Source organism: Dipodomys merriami, unplaced genomic scaffold (genome assembly GCF_024711535.1).
Source record: "Dipodomys merriami isolate MVZ:Mamm:240054 unplaced genomic scaffold, mDipMer1.0.p SCAF_1367, whole genome shotgun sequence".
NCBI lineage: Eukaryota > Metazoa > Chordata > Mammalia > Rodentia > Heteromyidae > Dipodomys > Dipodomys merriami.
In genome coordinates, this window is record NW_027202679.1 from 120,663 (window position 1) to 145,690 (window position 25,028).

The window sequence follows — 25,028 nt, forward strand, 5'->3', positions numbered from 1 at the left end:
ACATTGTAAAGCTGGTTTTGACATGACATTTTGTACTTCTCATTGTTGCAACAGGTCCACCCGAATCCTTAAACGACTTGTTTGTCCCCATCTCCTCCACATGTTATACTGACATCAAATATAGTGAAAGCGGGGGTTACACTGTGGGGGAGGGACATACAAAGCAACAAAGAAATAATCTTATAAATGCATTAGAAACACATGAATGAAAGAAACGAAGACATTAAAATACATATTTAAGGGTTCATTTTCCTAACATCACATTATCTGACCTTTTCCGCTTGACTCATACCTATACTAGATATTGCAAATAAGGGAAACCATGGGACCTATGTTTCTTTGGGCCTGGCTTACTTCACTTAATATAATTTTTTCCAAACCTTTCCATTTCCTAACAAATGGGGAAATGTCATTCTTTCTGATGGAGGCATAGAATTCCATCAGAGTGCTCATCTTGAGCAAAAAAGCTAAAGGAAAGTGCCTAGGCCCTAAGTTCAAGCACTAGCACCTTCCCCCCACCGCCCCAAGAAAAGAAAAAAAGGCTAGGCATGGTGGCTCATGCATGCAATCCTATCTACTCAGGAGGCTGAGTTCTATGCCAACTTGACTCTATCTCCAATTAACCAGGAAAAGGGCAGGAAGGGGTGCTGTGGCTCAAGTAGAGCAATAGCCTTAGGCAATAAAGCTCAGCCATAGCACTCAGGCCCTAGGTTCTAGACCCAGAAATGGGTCAAAAAAAACAAAAATAATCTGAACAAGGTGGTGACACAGGCTTGTAACTTCAGCACTTGAGAGGCTGAGACAAGAGAGTCACGAGTTCAGGGCACACCTCAGGTACATAGTGAAATATTGTCTCAACAAAACAAAAACTTCCAAATAACAAAAACAAAAGCGGAAATAACTATAGATCGGAACTGAAATAAGCCATATACATACTTGATGCGTGAGTTATAACTATCTGTTTTCAGGATTGTGTATTGATACTCACATTTTTTCTATAAGGTACACAGCAAGATCTTTGGCTCCAGAGTCTGTGCTCTTCAGTTGCAAATGGCACCGGGAGAGCAGGCTACCTTGCACAGACCAGAACAGAGAAAAGACCACAGAGCCAACTTCCCCTGGTGCTCACTGAGCATCAACAGCTCACACTACAAAGAAACAGACAAACAGGAAATGTCCAAATAATGTGTTCCCAGAACTTGGGCAGGAACTATCTCTATAGAAGCAGCTGTCACTGGCAAAGCAAAAACAAAAACCTATGTGTATGGGGCAAATTTATGAAAGAGCATTCAATCCAGAAGTGAACCAAGAAAAATGGTTTTAGGAAAACTTCCCTATTGCTCTGCAGTTTTGTGGAACCTATAAATATTCTTTTTGCTCCACAAGACATCTACTGCACCCCAAGACGCCCACCCTATTGTTCATCTCTTTCTTGTAATGAATCTTCTGTCTCTGAGCCCTTATCCTGAGTCTTCATCAAATCTCTCGCTAGCAGAGTTGAGGGAGAGTTGAAAAGAAAGTGTGAGTCTGATCAAGGTACATTGCATGAGTTTTATTTTGTTTTGTTTTTGTCAGTCATAGGGCCTGCACTCTGGGCCTGGGTGCTGTTCCTCAGCTCTTCAGCTCAAGGCTAGCTCTCTACTTCTTGTGCCACAATGCCACATCTGGCTTTTTCTGCTTATGTGGTGCTGAGGAATCAAATCCAGGGCCTCATGCATGCAACGCAAGCACTCTACCACTGAGCCACCTTCCCAGCCCCCACATTGTATGAGTATATGGACATGTCAAAATAAATCTACCATGTACCATAAATTGATAATAAAATATGGAAAAAATAAAGATAATCCATCATTGAAGGACAATAGGAAAATCACATTTTCAAGCAATTCATTTGAAAATGAAAATATAAATTCAAACATCAAAAATTGTTATGTGACCTCTTTACTAGGTTTAAACAACAATAACAACAACAAAAACAGCATTGCTAGTGATATCACTGATATTGTGTGACTGGATGCAGTGATCTCACTAAATGTTAGCTCTTCATTTTTGGAAAAGTATGTCTAATTTCAGGCTAAAGAGCAGTATCAAGGTATTTGAAGAACTAGGAGCTACATATTGTTTTTAAATGGTAAATATATATCACTAAAAAGAACAGAAGCATTTATTTGTTCTTTTGGTGGCAGTTCTGGAGCATGAGCTAACGACCTGAGTGCTGTCCCTCAGCTTTTTTGCTTGAGGCTACTACTGCTCTATTACTTGAACCACATCTCTATTTCTGGCATTTCTGGGGAGTGGGGGGGGAAAGATGTGGTTAATTGGAGATAAAAAAATTATTATATTCTGGGCTGGGAAGGTGGCTCAGTGGTAGAGTGCTTGCCTTGCATGCATGAGGCCCTGGGTTCGATTCCTCAGCACCACATAAGCAAAAAGAAAAAAGCGCTAGTCTTCAGTTGAAGAGCTGAGGGACAGCACCCAGGCCCAGAGTTCAGGCCCCACGACCAGATCCAAAAAAAAAAAATTATTATATTCTTTCCTGCCCAGACTGGCTTAGATCTCAGCTATCTGATTAGCTGTAATCTAGCACCTGGTGAAACCTTTAATTTTTAAAAAATTTTTTACTTTTGCCAAACCTGGGGCTTGAACTCAGGACCTGGGCACTGTCCCACAGCTTCTTTTGCTCATAGCTAGCACTCTACCACTTGAGCCACACCACCATTTCTGGCTTTTTCTATATATGTGGTAATGAGGAATCAAATCGCAGGCTTCCTGGATGCTAGGCAAGCACTCTAGCACAAAGCCACATTCCCAGCCCAACCTTTAATTTTTAAAAGCGTAATTTACAAAGGATTGAAATTGGACCACTGTGTGGAATCTCTCTATAAGGAGGATGTTTTTAGAAAACATAATATTTTAAGTTAGGAGAATTGACTAAATGACTACAGAATTTATAATATGTAAATGAAAGAAGTAGCCAAGTAGCTTGTAATCTTCCTACCATTAAAAATGCTTAAAGATGTCTGTTGAAGATGAACCTGTATACTAATGAGCCCAAACTTTATAAATGTCCATTCAATTTGTGTCTGAATTTTTTGTGTGCCTGAAAAAAAAAATTGTGCCTATATATTGGAAGGGAAGATGGGATTTTCTCACTTTTTTATTTTATTTTAAAAACCTACTTGAAAATAATTCATGATCTTTTTGTAACTCTTCGTCATCTTTGTTCTTTGGACTTTCTCTGAAGGGGCATCTAACCTCCAGAGGGTCTGTCACATAAGAATTATGAAGTTGGAACTGGGAAGGTGGCTCAGTGGTAGAGTGCTTGCCTTGCATGCTTGAGGCCCTCAGTTCGATTCCTCAGCACCATATAAGCAAAAAAATCTGGAAGTAGGGTTGAGACTCAAGTGGTAGAGTGCTAGTCTACAGCTGAAGAGCTGAGGGACAGCACCCAGGCCCAGAGTTCAGGCCCTATGAACGACATACAAAAAAAAAAATAAAGAAGAAGAAGAAGAAGAATTATAAGTAGCCAGGCATCAGTGGCTCAGGCCTATAATCCTAGATACTGAGGAGGCTGAGATCTGAAGATCGCAATTCAAAGCCAGCCTGGGCAGAAAAGTCATTAGACTCTTATCTCCAATAAATCACCAGAAAACCAGAAGTGGCACTGTGGCTCAAGTGGTAGTGCTCCCCTTGAGCTGAAGATCACAGGAACAGTGCCCAAGCCCAGAGTTCAAGCCCCATGACCAACAAAAAAGAAGAAGAAGAAGAAGAAGAAGAAGAAGAAGAAGAAGAAGAAGAAGAAGAAGAAGAAGAAGAAGAAGAAGAAGAAGAAGAAGAAGAAGAAGAAGAAGAAGAAGAAGAGGAAGAGGAGGAGGAGGAAGAGGAGGAGGAGGAAGAGGAAGAAGAGGAAGAAGAGGAAGAAGAGGAAGAAGAGGAAGAGGAGGAAGAGGAAGAGGAGGAAGAGGAGGAAGAGGAGGAAGAGGAGGAAGAGGAGGAAGAGGAGGAAGAGGAAGAAGAAGAAGAAGAAGAAGAAGAAGAAGAAGAAGAAGAAGAAGAAGAAGAAGAAGAAGAAGAAGAAGAAGAAGAAGAAGAAGAAGAACTATGAAGTGCCAAATGCTGGTGGCTCACACCTATAACCCTACCTACTCAGGAGGCTGAGATCTGAGAATTGTGGTTCAAAGCCAGCCCAGGCAGGAAAGTCTGTGAGACTCTTATCTCCAATAAACCACCAGAAAACCAGAAGTGGCACTGTGGCTCACATGTTAGAGCGCTAGCCTTGAGTTGAAGAGCTGAGGGACAGCGCCCAAGCCCAGAGTTCAAGCCCCACAACCAACAAAACAAAACAAAACAAAAAACTATGAAATATGCTAATATTAGCACTGTCTGTAATTAATTCCTCTAAACTAGAATCAACCCATATGCCTCTCCAAGTTAAGCAGATAATTACGGTATGTCATAAAGAGACTATTGTGGTACACCAGTGAACACAAATGACAACACATGAATGAAACTCAAAAACATTGTTAAACAAATCAAATATTTCACAGAAGATTGTATGCTATCAAGGTGAAAAAAAAAACCAAGCAATAACCAACACATTGTACAGGGATGACTAGAAAGAAAAACAAGGAACCTGTGAACACACACTGAAGAATGATACTACAGAGAGTTGTTTTCACTTATTGTCCCTCCATATCTATTCTTTTGTATGTGAACCACATTTTGAAATGGTCCCTTCATGCTGTGGCTTTGCTTTTCCTTCAGTCCCATTCTACTGTCTCTATTGGATCACTCCCCAGTTACCACTTGGAGAGCAAAGCCCCTCCACTGAAACTCAGGCTCTGCAAACTCTGGCCCTCTTTAAGTTCTTTCCCTTTCTCTGCCAGAATTTCTTCCTGATACTCCTTCCTACTGTCCTGGTTACCTTCCTTGTAGATTTGCTCAAGATGCCCATGACTGATGTGAGGCAGTCCCCAATCATGACTTCCTGTTCGTTACTGGTTACAAATCTTTAGCCACAATTTCTTTCTTTCTTTCTTTTTTTTGGGTCTGGTTGTGGGGCTTGAACTCTGGGCCTGGGCGCTATCCCTCAGCTCTGTAGCTCAATTTAGCCACAATTTCTATCTTGAGAGCGCAACTAGGTCTTACCACCTTAAGGTCACTAAAACCATGAATACCTCGTGTTCAGAATCTACCCATTATCATCCCCTTTTTAGTAGCCTGTTCCTTCCCATTTATCACAGGCCCACTGTAGGTGTACCTCCCTCCATTTGAAATGTCTCTCACTTCCTCTTTGCTTGTTTAAGCCTATTCAAAGTCCTTCCCTGAGATCAGCAATTCTTTTCCAAAATGCTTTTCCCTAGTTTCCTTCCCTCTCCCTAGACCAGTGCTCATCCTTTGACAGCCTGAATTATGCACAAAACTATGTAATCACACATTTGTTTGGGTTCCTCTATCATTGTATCCTCTGTACCTAACGTGGGGCCTCACACACAGCAGGCATTGGTAGGCATTGTTGAACTAACAAACATGAGAAAAAAGCTCAGACTAGGTGTAATTTAGACCATTTTTACTTTTTTTTCTCCTAATGTAACTCTGTCTATCTCCCTCCCTATAACCATAAATGCTTGCTTTTACAAGAAGATAATTCAGTGGCTGCAATAATCTCTGGCCTAGAAAGTTTAATTGTATATGCAATTTCCTCTGTATCACAGATGAGAGAAAGGGAAGAAAGGTCAACTACTTGATGTCCCAGTGGTAAGGGATTATGGGAAACTTTCTTGGACAGTCAGTGAGATTTCAGAGTTGAATGGCCCAGTTGAAGAGCCAGGTTTCAGTGTTGTTCCAGCATGGTGAGCTCCTGCTTCTATCAACTTGTGAGAACCCTGAAGTTTTCGCCCAGTGGCTTTGACTGAGAATGGTAAGAGCTTGAAGAAGTTTTTAGAGGTTGAAGAATATGCAGGATTTAGATGTGCTACAAGAGAAAGAGAAATTATAGAAAATGGCAGAAATAAAAATGGAGATCAGAATGATCCGTGGTGAACTGGAAAGACAGCACATATCAATGATCTTGTAGTGAGAATTTTAAGGAGGACACAGAGATGGGCAGAATAGTCTAGACATATGAGAGAAAACTGATGTGATGGCAAAAACAATACTACAAAAGTTAAGACTGTAGCCAGGTATGGTAGATCATGCTATAATCGCAGCTGTAGTTCAAGGAACACTCAGAAAAAAGTTCACTACATCTTACCTTAAACGATAGCTTGGGGTGTACCTCTTGCCACTATAGTTACTTGGGAGACCAGGACCAGGAGGATCTCAGTCCAGACCATGCAAAAACTGAGACACTATCCTCAAAATGACAGGAGTAAAAAGGGCTAGGAGGCACAGCTCAGGTGGTAGAGCACTTGCTTAGCAGGAATGAGGCAGTGATTTCAAACCCAGTACCATCAATCCCACCCACCCTCCAAAAAAACCCTACAGTAACTGTCTTATCAAATACTCTTAAAGAAGCATGAGGTAAAGAATGGAGAAGAAAACAGGATGTACCTCTCGAGCAGCCACACAAAGGAGGGTATTCATGATAGCTAGGACTTCACCAGTGTTCATGCCAGCAAGGTCACTTTTCTCAGGTATAAGTAGAAGGCCACCTGGATCTTTATCACTGAAAGGACACAAACTCACACCTGTTTGTAGGAAGAGGCTTTTCCTGGTCAGGTTCAAATAAAGAACACAGAGAGATGTCAGCATCAGTTCTATGAAATAGGGGTCTGGGTCAGGAAGAGAAATGGTAGTTACAACTAGGACTATGCCACGGTCTGTCCATATATCCTTCCAAAAGCACAGACACATAAATTACCTTGATATCAGTGTTCAATATATCTGATATCATGACTGGTAACTCAACAATCCAGGCTAACAATCCCTGTATCTTCAAATGTTCTTCATGCAACACCTCCAGGACCTATCATCATCTTCGTTAACTGATTCTGAAAGCATTTTATACAAATAGCCCTAAATCTGTCATCCAGACCAGATAGTCCATCTTGTAAGCAGATGCTCAGTTCCCTCCCTCCTTCAAGAGTCTGTGCCTCCATTAAGGAACTCTACAGTCCCATCTGCTTTTCTGATGTGACTGTAAGTCTCCATATACTCTCTTCCTGGAATGTTTCTTTCTACACATTACTACTCTGCATTTTCAGTTGTTGTAATGGAAGACTGAGGACCCCAAACTCTTTTGGTTTTAGTTTTTGTCTTTGATATTTAATTAGAGACTGAAGGTCTGAAGAAGTTTTCACTGGGTTCAATACTACCTTGTCTTATAAGGGCCTTGGATTAAGGTTTTGAGAAAAGTATCAGTCTATCACTATTTTAGTCATTCTCATGCCTAGTAGGAACTCGAGAATCTCTCTAAATTCTGGGTAGGAGAAGCACTACTCCAAAAGCACAGAAGGAAGGACTAATTATAGAAAAATAACTACAGAGGTTAGAATTATTCAATAATCGAAGAGAATCAAACTTACCTAAAATATGTGCACAGTGAATGGAATGTGAGCTGCAGGGACTGCTTATGATCTTTCTCAGTGATATTCTTCTAGAAAGCCAAGAAAAGGACATTTAGAAAATTTACTTCATGACACTCCACAGACATATGGTACCATGAAATAACATCACATACTTGTCCCAAGTATGAGGAGAGCAGATTCAGCAGACCACTTTGTGGCAGTGAACTAAACCCTTGTCCAGTATCAGGAGAGGGAAGAACCTACTACTTAAACAAAACTGGCAGATAAGTTTAGTTTATGCCCAAAAGTAATATCTGCAAGTTTTCCTTCTGGAAGGTTTGACCCAATAGTTGAAGAAGCTGACTTCTAAAAGATATGCACTTTCAGAGGAAGAGACAAAGGCAGGGATAGAGAATTTTTTTGTGAGCTTTCTGTTGCTTAAACAATGTTAAAGATTTCCCTTTATAATGTAGATTTACAGACTATGCTTACAAACATAGGATTCAGGCCTCCAGACAGGGTTAATCAGTTAATTTTGAAGAAACTTACTGTTTTAAAATAAATGTACCAAATAGTTAATGCTGTGCAAGGCATTTGATGGAAGGTTCAAGAAGACCCAACATGAAGGCTAGGAAGGTGGCTCAGTGGGAGTAGAGTGCTTCCCTTGTATGCATGAGGCCCTGGGTTCAATTCCTCAGCACCAATACACAGAAAAAGCTGGAAATGGATGTGGCTCAAGTGGTAGAGCGCTAGCCTTGATCTGAAGAGCTGAGGGACAGTGCCTAGGCCCAGAGTTCAGGACCCACAACCAACAAAAGAAAAAAAAAAAAAAAAAAGAAGACCCAACATGACAGAGACAGTAAGGGAGACAGGGGCGTGGGTCACATGAACAGAAGGATGCTGGACAAAGAATGGCTTAGTCAGGTAAAATATTAGTGAAGTTCAATTCATTAGCATAAGAAGGAAAACAAAACCTTCACCATAGCATTCTGAAGGGATGATAAAAACAAAGGACACAGGGTTGGTCTATTAATAGTCACTAGTGTTATTCAAGAAGCCATGTGCCCTCTACTTTTTTGTGTAGGATGAAGTAAAAATTAGTTTATCAGCTACCTGGTGAATGCAAAGAATTGGGACAATATTCCATTTGCTAACAGAGTACTTGTAAATACTTAAAGCACCCTTCTACTCCAGTACTTAGTCTGAGTAACATGACAGTATCTAAAAACTGAGCAATAAAAAAAAAACTGGAGAAACAAAACTTAGTAATATTGTTTTACAGGTATATTTTGAAGTATTGATGAATAAAATGGTCATATACTTTCTCTAAAATAATACTGGGAAGGAGGAAGAAGAGTAGGTGAGGTATATTATAGATGAAACAAGATAAGCTTATCATCATTGAAGGTAAGTAATGAGTACACTTGGGGGTGAGACAACTATCAACTATTTTTTTTGGCAGTCATGGGGCCTGAACTCTCGGCCTGGGTGCTGTCCCTCAGCTCTTCAACTCAAGACTAGCATTCTGCCACTTGAGCCACAGTGCCACTTCTGGCTTTTTCTGCTTATGAGGTGCTGAGGAATTGAAACCAGGGCCTCATGCATGCAAGGAAAGCACTCTACCACTGAGCCACCTTCCCAGCCCTCCTCCTCTTTCTTTTTTGTCTGTCATGGGGCTTGAACTCTGGGCCTGGGCACTGTCCCTCTGCTCTTCATCTAAAGGCTAGTGCTCTACCACTTGAGCCACCGTGCCACTTCCAGTTTTGTGGTGGTTTATTGGAGATAAAAGTCTCATGGCCTTTCCTGCCTGGGCTGGCTTTGAACTGCGATCCTCAGATCTCAACCTCCTCAGTAGCTAGGATTACAGGAGTGAGCCGCCAGCGCCTGGCCAACTTTACTTATGCATTTGTTTAAAATTTTCTCATAATTTGTTTGTAGGCAAGTCATAAAGCTGGAGACTAAACTGTGACTTGTGAGACAAAAGCTTATACAATACAGATTGGAAATGAGCACAGGGTCATGTCCTTTGATAGCTATTTTGCACAAAGGTTTTAGAAATCTATCAACAAACATTTGGGAAACTCAAATTGAAATATTCAGAACAAATAAAAAGTAACAAATCTCATCGTAATCGACTTCAGTGAAAGAATCCACACTTTCAGTAAATAATTACCATCACAGTGAAGAGATGGTTCCAACAGGTCTGTCGATCGGGAAAGAATATGGAGAGACATGGAGTGAACCAATGCAGCAGTGGTACACAGTAGAAACCATGTTGAAAATGAACTATACATACAGCTTTTGGGTGGGTACAGAAGGGAAAAACTATGAGAGAACAAAGGACTGTCCAGGAAGAAATGTACTATTATCCATCTTATGAAACAGTACCCCCACCTGTACACCACCTTTATAATAACAACAAAAATGTTTTTAAAGTTTTAGATTTAGGTTTCATATTTAGGTCATAATCAATTTGAGCTATGAGTTATAAAGTATATAAGATCTGGGTCTAGATTTTCTTTTTTTTTTTAATCTTTTGCATATGATTGCCCAGTTGACATTTATTTTATACTGTCTCTTTTTTTTCCAATAAATTATCTTTGCTCTTTTCTCAAGAAAGAAACACCTCAATCTTTTTCTTCTAATTTTTATATTTTATAGTCTCATCTTTTGCCCAAGTTAGCCAATACCAAAATTCACTTATTTGCAAATCCCGCACAGCTAGGATGACAGGTATGCACTATGGTGCCCAGATTTTTTTTTAATTTACTTTTATTGGCAAGGTAATATACAGAGGGGTTGCAGATATATAGATATATATGGTAATGAGTACATTTTTGTTGAACATTTTTACCCCCTCCCTCATTTTTCTCCCACTTTCCCTTGGCCCCTTGAATTCCCCGGACCAAGTCTAAAAGTTCATTTCCAACATACTGTCTTTTTAAAAAAAAAAATATATATATATATATATATATAATATAAAGATACTGTACAGAGGGGTTACAGTAACATGAGAAAAGTAATGATTACCATTCTTATCGAATTGTTATCCCCTTCTTTGATTTTCCCCTACCATTCACCCACTCCCCTGCATGGGGTTGTAAAGTTCATCTTGTATATTTCATTGTTACAATTGGTCAACCTGTATCTCTATTTAAGGATTTTGTTTTTTTCCCTTCGCCTTCCCAAATTAGAAAAATGTATATATAGGATGCTTTTTATTGCTCAAGATGAAATCTTGTCAACTTTATTTTGCCTAGGCTGATCTTCATCTGTGATCCTCCCAATCTCAGCCTTCCCAAGTTTCTAACATTGTAGGCATGAGCCACTGTGACTATTTAAAAGCCCAATTTTTGTACAAATTGCTTTTTATTTAAAAGTTCCTTCGTTAACGGCTTTTCCAAATCTAGTATTTTACTGCATAAAAAGCCTTGAAGATAGTTCTTAATTCTCTTATTGAAGTCTCAGCCTCAGATTGATACTTGAAGTTAAAAAGAATTAAGTGGCCAGATAGCTCTTTGACAGTCTCTTTCACTGCCAGGCAAACACATCTCTTGCACATATGCCTGTGTACTTGCTTCTCAGCCTAAGATGAACTCTTCCACACATCTCAATCAAGTCAAGGATGATGGCTTAACTTCTAGCCATTTACTCCACACCATCTTTCCTAGTGCATTCAAGGCTGTTTTGAATCTTCTTCCTGTGGGTTCCAACTGCCCCTGAATATCCCTTTATCACAGCCATATTATATCTGTCTCTCCCACTACATTCTCAAGGGACTCCTTGAGAATTATTCCACCTCTGAGGTTCTGTTTTGACTTAGGGCTGGCCTACAATTAGCACAGAGTATACACAATAAGAAGAGGGTAGGAGTAGAACATGCGAGGGTTGTGCTCACTAATGCTTACTTTGGCAACTCGGCACTGCTGCAGTTGGACATCTATTTCATCCCACTCTTCTTCTAGCTCAAACCAGCCAATAGGATCATCTTCTCCAAGGTCTTCAGATGAACAGTAAACCCTGTGTACAGAATGACAATCAAAACAATTTCCTGTTCCTAAGCTTCTCCAGAATCCAGCAAGTAAAGCCACATTTATATAGGAGTTTCCTCATATACAAAGCATGTCAATTAAAAGTGGGACCAGGAATAGCACCCACTACCCACTGGGAACACATGAGGTAGTAGTGATAGAGGTCCTCCCAATTTGTAGCAATCTCATCTATAAAATGAAAGTTAAGAAGAAATTTGCTCTCTATACAGTGGCTTATCTATCTGAAGAACCAGACTTAATGAGACTCTCATGAGAGAGGCAAAATGACCACTATATCTCAAAAGAGCTATGGAAAGGGAGGCCCAGTTTCTTTGACTCATTTTCCACACATCTGTCTGACTAATGTGTGACCAGTGTGGGGTCTGGGCACTCACAAACAGCTGAACGCAGAAGTCTGGGGGTTTTCAGACCCTGGAATTCCAATAAAGGAAATCACTGTTCATAGGCCTTCATGTTATTTTTAGTTCTTAAGAAGTCCTTCTAAGCCAGGCACTGGTGGCTTACACCTATAATCCTTGGAGGCTGTGATTTGAGGACTGCAATTCAAAGCCAGTCCAAGCAGGAAATTCCATGAGATTCCTATCTCCAATTAACCACCAAAAAGCTGGAAAGAGAGCTGTAGCTCAAGTGGTAGGTTAGTAACTTTGAGCAAAACCAGCTCCAAGACAGTGCCCAGATGTTATGTTCATTGAGTTCAAGCTCTAGGACTAGCACCTCCCCCCCCAAAAAAAAGTCCTTCTAGAAAAGTTTTCTACAATGGTGGGCCACTTTTTTGTCAGTCATGGGGCTTAAACTCTGGGCCTGAACACTGTCCTTCAGCTTTTCAGCTCAAGGTTAGCACTCTACCACTTGAGCAACTGGGCCACTTCTGGTTTTCTGAGTGGTTTATTGGAGATAAGAGTCTCATGGACTTTTCTGACTGGGCTGGCTTGGAACTGTGATCCTCAGATCTCAGCTTCTTGAGTAGCTAGTAATACAGACCTGAGCCACCGATGCAAAGTAGGTAGGTAGGGGCTGGGAAGGTGGCTCAGTGGTAGAATGCTTGCCTTGCATGCATGAGGCCATGAGTTCGATTCCCTACCACCACATAAGCAGAAAAAGCCAGAAGTGGTGCTGTGACTCAAGTGGTAGAGTGCTAGCCTTTTGCTGAAGAGATCAGGGATAGTGCACAGGCCCAGAGTTCAGGCTCCACAACTGACAGAAATAAAAAAAAGCAGATTTATGTATCATATTGAACTAATGATTTATATAATGACATATATAAAAATGTAAGCCATCAGGCCAAGGAATGAATAAAGGCACTTTTTGTTACAGAATAGATTGCATGCACAATATTAGGGAAATGATAAAAAGTTGCTGCCATTTACTTAATATCAGTAAAATAACAGGAATAAGGTAAAACACAGAGAATCTCCCTGGTGAGGCTGACATTTGTGTATAGTCTTAGATATTCTGAATGTGCATATCTGAGAACTGATGTGTGAAGCAAGGCTGGACAGAAAGTTCATAAGACTCTCATCTCCACTTAACCAGCAATAATCCAGAAACGGAACTGTGGCTCAAGTAGTAGAATGCCAGCTTTGAGTGCAAAATGTCAAAGGAGAGTGCAAGTCCCTTAATGCAAATGCCAGAAATGGCATAAAGAATAAAAATCAAAAGCAAAACATAAAACACATGGAAACACAAAAAGACAAAAGTTATGCAAATTTAAATGCTACATTGAGAGATGGATCACACCAAATACAAGAAATGACATTTAGACATTTTCACTCAATTGAAAAATAAACCAGGATAAGGTGGAATATATACACAATGGAATTTTACTTATCTATTAGAAATGATGATATTGCATCATTTTAAGGAAATGGTAGGACCTGGTGAAAACTAGATTAAGCCAAGAGAAACTAAGAATGTATGTTTTCTTTCACCTGAGGAAGACAGCATTAATCTATAAATAGACAATAGACAATTGGGTAAACTTGGTGTACATAATTTTAAGAAGTGAAATATGATAGATTCATATTAGAAATTAAATGATATAATTTATTAGAAAAACTTATAGTCCAATAAAATAAACACCAGGAATCGAGTAATCATATGTGGAAGTGAAATCAAGAGCAGAAAGGCAAACTAATGAAAACATAAAAGGTGTAGAAATAGGGGCTGGGAAGGTGGTTCAGTGGTGGAGTACTTGCCTTGCATGCATGAAGCCCTGGGTTCGATTCCTTAGCACCACATAAGCAGAAAAAAAAGAAAGTGGTGCTGTGGCTCAAGAGGTAGAGCAGGTGCCTTGAGCTGAAGAGCTGGGGGATAGCACCTAGGCCCAGAATTCAGCCCCATAAATAACAAAAATGTGAAGAAATAGGTATGAAATCAAATTTCCAATTAAACTTAATGATTTTAAATATGCATTTAATTTTACATGTATTTATTGTTTATAACTCTAATCTTTTGGTACCTCTTGCCTTTTGTGCTTTTAGGTTATCTTAAAATCTCTTTGTTGTGTGGACAATGCATGGACCATGATAGTCCTACCTATGCCTCTTGTGTTGCTGAGATTAATGGCATGAGTCACCATGCTTCACTGATTTGTGCAGATTGGGACTTGTAAACTTTTGTCCAGATTATGTCCAAAGTGTGATACTCTTGATCTCTGATTTCTGATAGTGATCATAGATGTGAGCTGGTACATAAGGCCATTCATAATCCTTTATCCCACTTGGAAGACATGAAGTTTAATTTTCCAAATGACATACAAGATGACAAACAGAAAAATAATCCCTTAATTGGGGTAAAGATGAGTTACTAATGTGAAACAAAAATACTTTCTAAAATATCTGACTAGTGTAATTATATTTTCAATCTTACCCTATATTTTAACATAAAAACTATTTTATTATTTATGCCAGTGATTAAACTCAAATTGCAGGCATGCAACTGTGGTTTGCACCTGTAATCCGAGTTACTTGGGGTGCAGAGATGCCAGGATCATGGTTCAAAGCCAGCATGGGCAGGAAAGTCTGTGTGACTCTTATCTCCAAAATTAATCACAGAAAAATACCTGAAGTGTCACTGTGGATCAAGTGTCAAGCCAAAACAGCCTAGAGACATTGACTAGACCCAGAGTTCAAGCCCCAAGACTGGCAAAAAGAGACTATTATTGCTTTAATCATTCATTTGGATCACCTATAGAGAGGGCAGGCTATTGAAGGTCACATCATTAACTGAAGAAGTAGAATTTGAGAGGATCACAATTCAGAATCAGTCTGGGAAGGGAGGTAATAAGATTTCGATATCTCCCTAAAGCCAGGCAGGTTGGAATGCATTTGTGATCCCAGCTACTTGGCTGACCAAGGTAAGAATGAGCTTAGCCTAGTCTCTGTTTTGCCATCAACAAAACTGATAATGTATGAGCAAAGTTAGTAAATGAAAAAGATTGTTGATGTGTCCTTATTTGTAGAATGCCTGTCTAACAAACAAAATATCTAAATTAAAATTAAAAGAGAAAGAAAGAAAGAAAGAAAGAAAAAAAGAAAGAGAGAAAGAGAGAAAGAGAGAAAGAGAGAAAGAAAGAAAGAAAGAAAGAAAGAAAGAAAGAAAGAAAGAAAGAAAGAAAGAAAGAAAGAAAGAAAGAAAGGAAAGAAGGAAGGAAGGAAAAGAAAGAAAGGAAGAAGGAAGGAAGGAAGGAAGGAATGGAGATAAGGAAGGAGGGAAGGAGGATAGGAACAAAGGAAAGAAGGAAGGAGGGAAGAAAGGAAGGAAGAAGGGAGAAAGAGAAAGAGAGTGGTAAAAAGAAATATAAAAAACATATAGTCAGCATGTGATAGATGTTAATAGTGACACTATACCATGTTAGATATAATTGTCATCATTTATTTCTAGGAGCAGACTAGATAAAACAAGAGCAGATTTCAGCCAAGGATACATACATGTGTTCACCACCAACGAACTGTTATTGATGCCTCCTCCTGGACCAGAAGACATCTAAATAAATAAAAATAAAGCCTAAATAAACCAATAACATACATATACAGAACTTTGATAAAACACAGGTCGGGCTTAAAGTGTTGGACCAACAGGATTGCATATCTAGGAGGTATGGTAAAGTGTGTGGGAGACAGTCATTCTGATGATCTTGCAATGATGAAACTGCCTAACCACACAGCTCCTGGGCATATCACTGCTGAAACAAATATTCAGTCAGAGGTTAACAAAAGTAAGATTTACAATGAAACAGACATTTTGACCAAAGGTATTTTTACCTGATTCATTGTATTTCTTACAATCTCCAGTTATATATCACACATACAAAGTTCCTGATTCCCTTCTGCTTCATTATTGTCTTTCCTTATTTTGGTTTTGTTTTCAGAAATACACAGGTCATATCGTATATTTTTGTCTTCTAGCCTTCAGAAAGTCTATAGTTAAATATCCTTAAGTTCCTTTTGTTAGAAAATAAAAGGCACATTGGGTGGTTCTTCACCTGTTATTATATAACTATATAATTATATAATTATACATTTTTATTTCTAACATTTTACCTGTATAATCCCAATTCATTTTTTTCCCAAAGGGAACCTTAGTGGAAGGAAGAATCTGAAAGTTCATTCTGGAATTTAGAGAAGTTCTGTTATTAAAACTCCAGTACATAGTATGGAAAGGAACTCTGAAATTATTCATTAGACAGATGAGTTGAAAGTCAGATTTTGTACACTAATACTCTTTCCTCAACCAAAATAACTAATATTCTTAAAGTTAATGGGCACAAATGTGCATAAATTTTCTAGAAATAAAATGATCACTTATGAAACATTAATAATACTTGCAAAGAAAGCTTTACAATAAAAGGTAATTCCTTCACACAATATGGATCTGTCTGGTACCATAACCCCAAACTAGACTAAGGCATCTAATAGCTATCACACTTGGATGTTCCCTTTTTGTAAAACTGTTTTATCGTGTTGAGTAATATGAATTGTATACCAACTTAAAATCACATTTGGAATAAAACAGTTACTAGATAAGACCTTCGTGTTTGAGGTGGTTTGGGGTTTCCAGTCAACCTCTCGAGTTTTCCAGGAAGGAGCTTGCTTTGCCACAGCCTCTGTGGTGGAGCAGGGCAGGGTTTTGAGAATGGAGGCCAGTCTGGGTAGGGCTTTGAGACATTTGGGAGGGGGTAGGAAGTATTGGATTTGTAGGGGTGGGGTTTCCAGTGGAACAGGACAAGGCTTTAGGAAGGAGGCTCAGAGATAGCCCCATGTTCAGTAGAAAATGGCAGGGTTACCGGGGAAGATGTTGTTTGCAGTCCTAAGAGAAGAATGGGGCTGCAAGCGAGGAGATGTAATGACCTGTGAGCGAGAAAATACACATAAGCACAGTTAAAGATGTCAAAGGTGTTTTACTAATGTGTCTGCAACCCTGTCCTAGGTTACTAGAATTAGGAGCAACTGCAACCTCCAGGGGGCAAGTTGTTTTCCTTTTTCCTCCTCCTTGCAAGCCTTGCCTCTCCACTCTCCATTGGCCTCTTTGCAAGCCTCTCTGCCTCTCCACCTCTTCACAAGCCTCTGTGCTCTCTGTAGTCCTCTCCGCATTTCACAGGACTCTCAGCTCTCTGCAGGCCTCCCTGCTCCTCACAGTCCTCTCAGCTCTGTGCAGTCCTCTCAGCTGGCTAGGGCTTCCCCAGGTCTCCCTGCCTGCCCAGACTTCTCCAGCCTTCTCTGACAGCCTGGGATTTCCCAGACCTCTCCTTGATCCAGCTTCCTCAGGCCATCAAGCCTGAGGAGAGCCGGGCACTGCTCTGCTCCAGGAGCCATGTCTCTTGTCATGTGTCTCTTGCGGCATCTCCTTCTTTCCATCCCCTCCCCAGAAACCCCTCTTGCTATATCTGGTGGCCTGTCCCCCAAGCCACCCTTTGACCCCTCTTCCCCAAGTGGCCTGGCATGCATGAAGATGGAATCAGCATGGGGCAGGACTTCCCGGCCCCTCAAGCTCTCACAGAGTTTACTTAGAGGAGGGGTTACTGGTGGAGCGCTGTGGGCCTCCATGGGTTAGGTAGAATGGGATTTCCCGTGGAGCAGGGTGGGAAATTTGAGGGAAGAGGCTGGTGGAAGGCAGGCTTTCTGGTGGAGGAAGGCTGGGCTGATGGGGAGAGGTTTATTGAGGGGTGTGGCTTTGAGAGGGAAGTCAGTGTTATGAAGGACTGGGCTAGTAAAGGACAGCATTTCTGGGGTGGAAAACCCCATACTTTTTGGCATGTGGTAAGATGGAAGGATTTCTGGCAGAGCAGGAGGGGGCAGCAATGGACGAATGAGCCTTGTCAGGACAGGGCTTTGAGGATCCAAAGGACTAGTTAGGGTGGGGTTTTCGGTGAAGCCAGCCAAGACTTGGAGAGATGGAGTAAGATTGATTGGGGACTTCAGTGTTAGGAGGCAGGATATCTAAGGAGCAAGCCTACTGTGGGCAGGGTTTCCAGTAGGGCAAGGCAAACCTTCAAAGAAGAGAATAGGGATGGACAGGTGCTTCCAGTCAAGCCTGGTAAGCATTCCAGAAGGAGGCCAACTGGTGGAATGGTTTCCAGTGGAACAATGTGGCCTTCCAGAACGAGCAAGGATGGTGGGATTTTCTGGTGGAGAAGGGCAGGGCTTGGAGCTATGAGGCTAGTTGGAGGTGGGGCTTTCAGAAGGTGGTAGGGCTACAAGGGTTTAGGATAATTATATGCAGGGTATCCTGTGGAGTGGAGTGTGGATTCCACAGAGAACCCCAACTAGGGGTTGGATGAGGAGCTCAGCTGAGGGTTGGATTATTGGGGGAGAAGGGCAGGACTTAAGATGGGGAGGTAGGGAAGTACCTGGTGAAGTGCTTTCCAAGGATGAGGTGGGCTGTGCCAGTAGCTTCCAGTGAAACAAGGCAGGGCTTCAAGGGCAAATATAGGGTGGCGGATGGATTTTGATGTAGCAGGACAGGGCTTCATGGGAGGAGTGTAGTTCAGGGAAGGGCTTTGAATGGGTTGTCTGGGCTGTAGGAGTAGACTAGTTATGGGGTGGGGGAAGGGCAAAGGGGAGAAATGTTCCCTGGAGCCTCTAAGGAGCTTGAGGGAGAAGGCTGGTTGAGAGTAGGGTGAAAGGGAAGGGTGGGGTTGGAGGGACTAGGTTAGTTAGGGGCAGGGCATCCAGAGATAAGGGTGGGGATTCAAGGGAGGAGCTGGATGGAGGTGAGGGTCTGGGTGGAACAAGTTGGGTATTGAGGGAGGCGATATGTTTCTTTGGGGCAGAGAAGAGAGTAGATGGAGTGGAAGAGGGATTTCCAAGTAGCAGAGCAGGGACTTGAGGAAGGAGGCTGGTTGCAAACAGGGCTTTGAAAGTTTATAGCAGGGCTACTAGGGTGTAGGTTAATTGGGGGTGGGATTTCAGGTGCAGCAGGACAGGGTTTCGAAAGAGGGGCTGACTGGAAGTGGGTCAAGTTGAACTTGTGAGAGGGGATAGGATAGAGGCAGGACTTCGAGTGGGAAGGGAGAGGCTATAAAAAAAACAGCAACTACTAATAAAAATAATGCAAGAATACCATTTTCAGCCAGTGTAGAATTAATTATATTTCTGTATATGTGAGAGAGATATTGGATAAACTAACCAAATAATGATTTCTTCCTACTGAAATTTTTCTTTATTCTAATTGAGTGAGAATAAAACAACAGGCCACGTCAGGCTCATAGGCACACAGTAGACTGACACATGAAGCACTGGATTTGATTACCCAGCAACTACTTTAAGGAACACAACAATTTTAAACTCTCTCCGTTGGTCATAATGGACACTCTGTTGACTGAAAATTGTGAATAAATAGAAAATTTTCTTGAACTTTTTGGAAATATTAATCTAAACTAAGCAATAGCAATGCTTTAACTTTATACTTCTATATTGGAACCTATACTAAAACAAAATAAATAGGAAAATATATTAAATTATACACAGAATGTTCATTCTTGCAGCATCAATTTTAATCTAAAATAACTTTAAACCAGAAAATTGTTTGCCATATACTGAGATTGCAGTATGGTTTCCTTTTCAGTGATCAAAATGATGATTTAAGCAATATGCCTTTATCATTGGATGCATTGATGGTTAAAAGATAGCCAAGAATGTGAAGTACCCTAAAACAATATCCTGAAGAAACTCACAGGGTACTGTGAATTGATGTTGGAATAAAATTAATTACTGCTTACAGTAGGAATTAATATTAAGTAGGCACAGAAATATTTTCTACAAGAAACGGCTACATTGAAAAATAAACAATGAAAAGGAAGGAGGCAGTCAGACCATGAAGTTAACATTATCTAATGAATAACATTTATTGAGGCTTGTTTGCAATCTGCTTGACCTAAGTTCTTCCCTGAAGCCAAATAACAAGAAAAAACCCATGGAAATACAGTAATCATTTTCAAGGCATTCTTAGACTTTAGAGAGTGAATTAAATTAATACATTGCTAGAAAGTAAAGACAGATGTCCAAGATAAACAGCGAAGAAAATATTCCCAATCTATGGCTCTCTGCTGTGAGAGTGGTGCAGGCCAAGGCGTGAATGGACTGAAGTACAGGAGTGCATACTAGTAGTTCCCAAGTTGCAATGATGAATGTAACACGGGAGAATATCAACATAACTGTCACATGAATTTATCACTGGAGAGTACAGAGAAGTACAGTGAAAATCCCAGGAGAATTATAAAGTACAATCTTACATATTTGTCAGAACAGTAAATTCAAATGTTTTCAGAAAAGTGTCTGGCATTGTGTCCTAAAACACTTGGAAAGACTACAGGAAACTACCGGGCACTCACATGATGCCAAGAAATGATTAACTTATAATTTACAAGACATTGAATAATCATAAAAGTCTTGTTTCAGTAGTGCAAAATTAAGCCTTAATACACTCTGTTCTGAAATAACACATTATAAAACCAAATCAAGAACAATCAAATTATATATGTGACTCAACTGTTTCCAACAATAGAATTCAAAAATTCAAATTACATACTGTATCTGTAAACTGATAAAAATCATACAGGATGTCAAACATAATTAATCTTTCAACACTGCACATTTTATGTGAATAGTCCTGATGATAAATGATTTATTTTCCTTACAGATTTTGGATGAACACAACAACAGCAATACAAAACCAAAAATCACTTGGCAATAGATCTGGATGCCAGTGGCTCATCCCTATTCCTAAAAGGCCAGGAGGTTGAGATTGGAGGATCATGGCTCACAGCTTGCTGGGGTAGCCAAATCCATGAGACATTGATGTTCCATTGATCAGTCAAAGGCCTAGTGGAACATTGGCTCACATGGTAAAGCATCAGGCATGAGTGTAAACACCAAGGGTTCAAGGGCTCAAAGTCAAATCTCATTACTACACCCCACACACACACTCACAACCTACACACAAACACACACACAAAGGGGGAGATACAGGAACAGGGAGAGAAAAGGAATCTTAAGAGTTTAAAAAGTGAAGCCTATCCTAGAAAAAAATCCTTTCCAAAAATATACAACTGTAAGAGTACTTGTGAGGGATTCTAGAGCTGAGCTGTGAGATCTGGAAAGAGATAAAAGATTAGAAAGCCATCTTAAACAAGACTCAAAAGGCTGAGACATGTACCCTGGAAAGGTCAAATCGTCAAGGCAAGATAGAGCTATAAGTTACTACCTTAAGTGTGTTTAAAATACAGCTGTTAGGATACTAAAATAGTAAGATCTTGGAGATGAGATGAGATATTTTATGGCTAAAGTATGTATTCCTCCCTTCTGCTCCCTAACAGTAAGATAGTTAATTGTCACTATGTATACAAAGTATACCTCTTGTTAGTGGTTGTAACCACAAGATAGATTGATGACCTAGTTTGTGCAAATACCTTTAGCCACACCCCTATATTAAACTGGATAAAAAGTTTGTTAAGCAGGACCACCAAAAACTGGTGGTGAGCCTTTGGGTCCCCTGGTGTCCCACTTTCCTATTCCTCTCTGTGATTTCTCAGTTCTTTGGCAAGGTATCCCATCATCTGTGATGTTCCAGAGTTGTGGTTATGGACCGACCTGATATTCTGAACTCCTCAATACAAACTGTGGAAACACACTTTATCAAAGAAGATACACAAACATATATGAGCACCTGGCAAGATACCAATCATCAGCAGTAATCCTGTGAATCATTAGTGAAGAAGTGGAGTTCCATTATGGTGGTCATAATGGCTAAGTGTAAAAAGTATGTAATAAAACCTTTGGAAGGTTCTTTTGCTCTTTTTGCTATATAGTCCTGGTGGCTTGGAACTTTCCAGCCTTGTCTCAGCTACAGAAGTGATGGGATTTTGAATATGTGCTGCCATGCCTGGCATTTAGAAAGTTCACAATAAAGTATTACCAAAGTGCATGAAAACAGTTTTGTAAGTGATGTGTATTTACATCCTCAATTGTAAAAATTAAACAAATATATGCCAGAACATCGCATTATTAACATTATTATATATGCAGTTCATCAGGCATCACTAACACCTCAACAGATCAAATGCAAAGTAAAATTTCTAATTCTTTCTAGGACAAGCAAAAAGGTCAAAAGCTATGTACATATGACCATATAAGATGATGTTAAATAAATGCTTAAATAGGGATACAGGTAGACCCATTGTAACAATGAGATGTAGACACTACATTGAAAATAAACTTTAAAACTGGCAGGGAGGAGGGAGTAGTTGTGGAGGTGAGAGGGAAGAGATGGTAGGGGAAAAACAAAGGAGGAGGCAACAATGCTCGATAGGAAATGTACTCATTACCTTGTTCATTTAATTGTAACCCCTCTGGACAGTATTTTTACAATAAAAATGTACAAAAATTCTACTTCAAAATCTAACATCTAAGGCAGTGTCTGAAATACAAGAAGATAAAAAATAAATCTAGAGGAGTGGTATCTTTAACACTGTGACAATGAGAAGCGAAAGCTGGATTTTAAATCAGGGCTTGACAAGATCAAGTGTCCACTAAATATGTGCTCACAGCTGCAGAGTTGACCATGATCACAACAATGGAGGTACAACTGAAAGGCAGCTCAGGCTGTTACAGCATTGTTATGTAGACACAATGGGACCTCTCCAATAATGGTAAAGCACAAAATAGAAGTTAAGTCAGTAAAATACATGGGAGAGTTTACCCACTGAGAAAAATTGCAGTGGGTGATCATTGCTCTTTGGTTGAGTATACAACCCATCTCATTTTACTTTAAGCTAAAGTATATTTCTGATATGAACACAATTATAATATATCAGTGTTTCATGAGTGCTGACTAGTGTAGGTGCATATTACTCTAAGATATATAAAAGCTTTAGAGGTATGTGAAGGCTATACCTTCATAATCCATTCTATGTTGTTAAGTTTGCATGAAGAAATGTTCATAACTAGGAAATTTAGACTCTTTTCGGTCTGATTCAGGCAACTGAAATAAGACATTAGGGTCATCCACTCCAATTATTCAGTTTGTGACCTATGAAATAAATACCATTATTTAAAATGTGTATGTATTTTTGAAAACACATGTAATACCACATGGCAAACATACAAAAGATACAATTTCCCATCTTCTTATAGAAGCTGAAGTGAAAATACTCCTGAAATGCACTCGTTTTTTCAAAGAAATACACAATAATGGCTACACTTTTTAAATTACCTTTTCAAAATGTAAATATACATACTTGAGAAAAGATTCTGTGCTTTTTATTCAATACTACATTATATCTATATCTATCTATCTATCTATCTATCTATCTATCTATCTATCTATCTATCTATCTATCTAAAGAATTAGGCAGGCAATGCCAACCAAATTTCCCAATTACCTAAGACTGACCAGTTGCAGACCTAGAATTCAAGTCCAGTTTTCCATCATGCTTATCTGGATATTCTGTGAATGTCACATTACCTTTTAAGAGATATGGAGCAGATGCATCCACATTATCTTTCTAATTATAGTTATAATGGCAATAAAATTGCTATAGAATGAAAATATTTTATAAATGAAAAGGGTATTGGGTACAAATTTGTTAATAATCAAAACAAGATTGGTTCATTTTCTAAAGAAATTCCTGAATGGCAATCATTCAAGCTTCCACTGTTTATTCTGCCTGGAGTAAAGACTTTAGGAGAACAATCCCATGCCAATGACACACCAGTGCATATGAAAACTTGCTTTTATCATTCAGTATCTTGAATGCAAAAGAAATAATTATATATATATACATATATATATATATATATAAAATCCAAGAGGAATAATTTTTGTGACTGTTACTTCCTCGTTATACCAAAGAAAATTTATTCCCTTTTCTAAAACATATACGATTTTACTGATATTACTATAATTACTATGAATAATGTAGGAATATATTATAATATCATCAATGTTATATAATGTATAAGTAATATATATAATATATTTATAATAATTGATACTACTATAGTAACTATAATTAATACATGTACAAAACTGAATTTTGTGTTATATAAACTATGAAGGGCATAAGGAATGAGAACTCTAATATGCACCACATGCCTTAGTCACATAATTTATTGTTTTGTATGAGTACTGAGGGTTGAACTAGGACCCAGTTGCTGTCCCCGAGCCGTATTGCTCAGGTCTTGTACTCTACCACTTGATCCACACATCAATCTCCTACTATTTTTTTTTTGGAGGCTAATTGGTAGTATGAGACTCACATTTTTTTTCTGTCTGGGCTGGCTTCAAACAGCTATCCTCAGACCTCAGCCTCCCGAGCAGCTGGGAATTCAGACATAAGTCTTGTTACATATTTTTTAATTCCATGCATGGCAAGTTGTGTGTCATTATTTTTGTGAGTTCAAATATATTATGGTGTTTCATTTCTAAACCCATTCAGAATAAACAACCATTTATTGGGTAAAACTATATGTTGCAATAGAAATTGTAAATACACTTACTTTACTATCAATTTTCAAAGATAATGTTATAATATTTCTAATTCCTGGACCTAAAAAAAAATAAGCATCCCTTCCTTAACTGTCTCATTTTCAACAGTATAAAACCTACTCGAAAAACGTCTATCTTCAAGAAAGCAAGGCCCTCTAATCACATATTCACCTTCAAGTTATCCTCCTCATCTCTATATGGCCTTTTACAATGAATTTCCTCTCTAAGATTGGCTACACTTATCTACTAGACTCAACCTACCACAGCAAACTCTTTGTGAAACTTCCTAGATAAGGTTGTATGACCCATCCTCATCAGTCATTCTGCAGCCTCAGTGGAGAGTTTGTTCTTCTACTTTACCTGTAGACTATATCATCCTGTTATATTTCCTAGCAAAGAAATAATAGCAAGCAGGCATGAGCCTTGGTATATTCAGAGGTTCTTTGGTTTTGAATGTTTCCATTTCCATTTCCTTTCCTTCCTT

The 25,028-nt window shown here is 39.4% G+C and overlaps 1 protein-coding gene and 1 long non-coding RNA gene across 2 annotated transcripts; both read right to left on the reverse strand.

Moving 5' to 3' along the window:
- Window positions 1–11: 11 nt before the first annotated feature.
- On the reverse strand, window positions 12–6,323 carry LOC138825257 (uncharacterized). The gene is made up of 3 exons (XR_011371382.1): window positions 6,254–6,323; window positions 989–1,148; window positions 12–141 (listed from the first exon to the last, which is right to left on the reverse strand). It is a non-coding gene; the product is annotated as an uncharacterized lncRNA (long non-coding RNA).
- A 184-nt stretch (window positions 6,324–6,507) lies between these two features.
- LOC138825258 (zinc finger ZZ-type and EF-hand domain-containing protein 1-like) lies at window positions 6,508–24,365 on the reverse strand. Its single transcript, XM_070019655.1, has 5 exons — window positions 24,316–24,365; window positions 15,490–15,544; window positions 11,417–11,528; window positions 7,527–7,597; window positions 6,508–6,667 (listed from the first exon to the last, which is right to left on the reverse strand). Coding segments are annotated over exons 2-5 (345 nt in total). The 5' UTR covers window positions 15,492–15,544; window positions 24,316–24,365.
- Between the last annotated feature and the right edge of the window lie 663 nt (window positions 24,366–25,028).

What these genes read in the sequence shown, in the direction of transcription:
- LOC138825258 (XM_070019655.1), bottom strand. An exon ending in AGCAGTGCCGAGTTGCCAAA is followed by an intron (nt 7,598 to 11,416) that starts GTAAGCATTAGT and finishes TTGGCTTTCTAG; the next exon opens with AAGAATATCACTGAGAAAGA. An exon ending in TCACTGTGCACATATTTTAG is followed by an intron (nt 6,668 to 7,526) that starts GTAAGTTTGATT and finishes GTGTCCTTTCAG; the next exon opens with TGATAAAGATCCAGGTGGCC.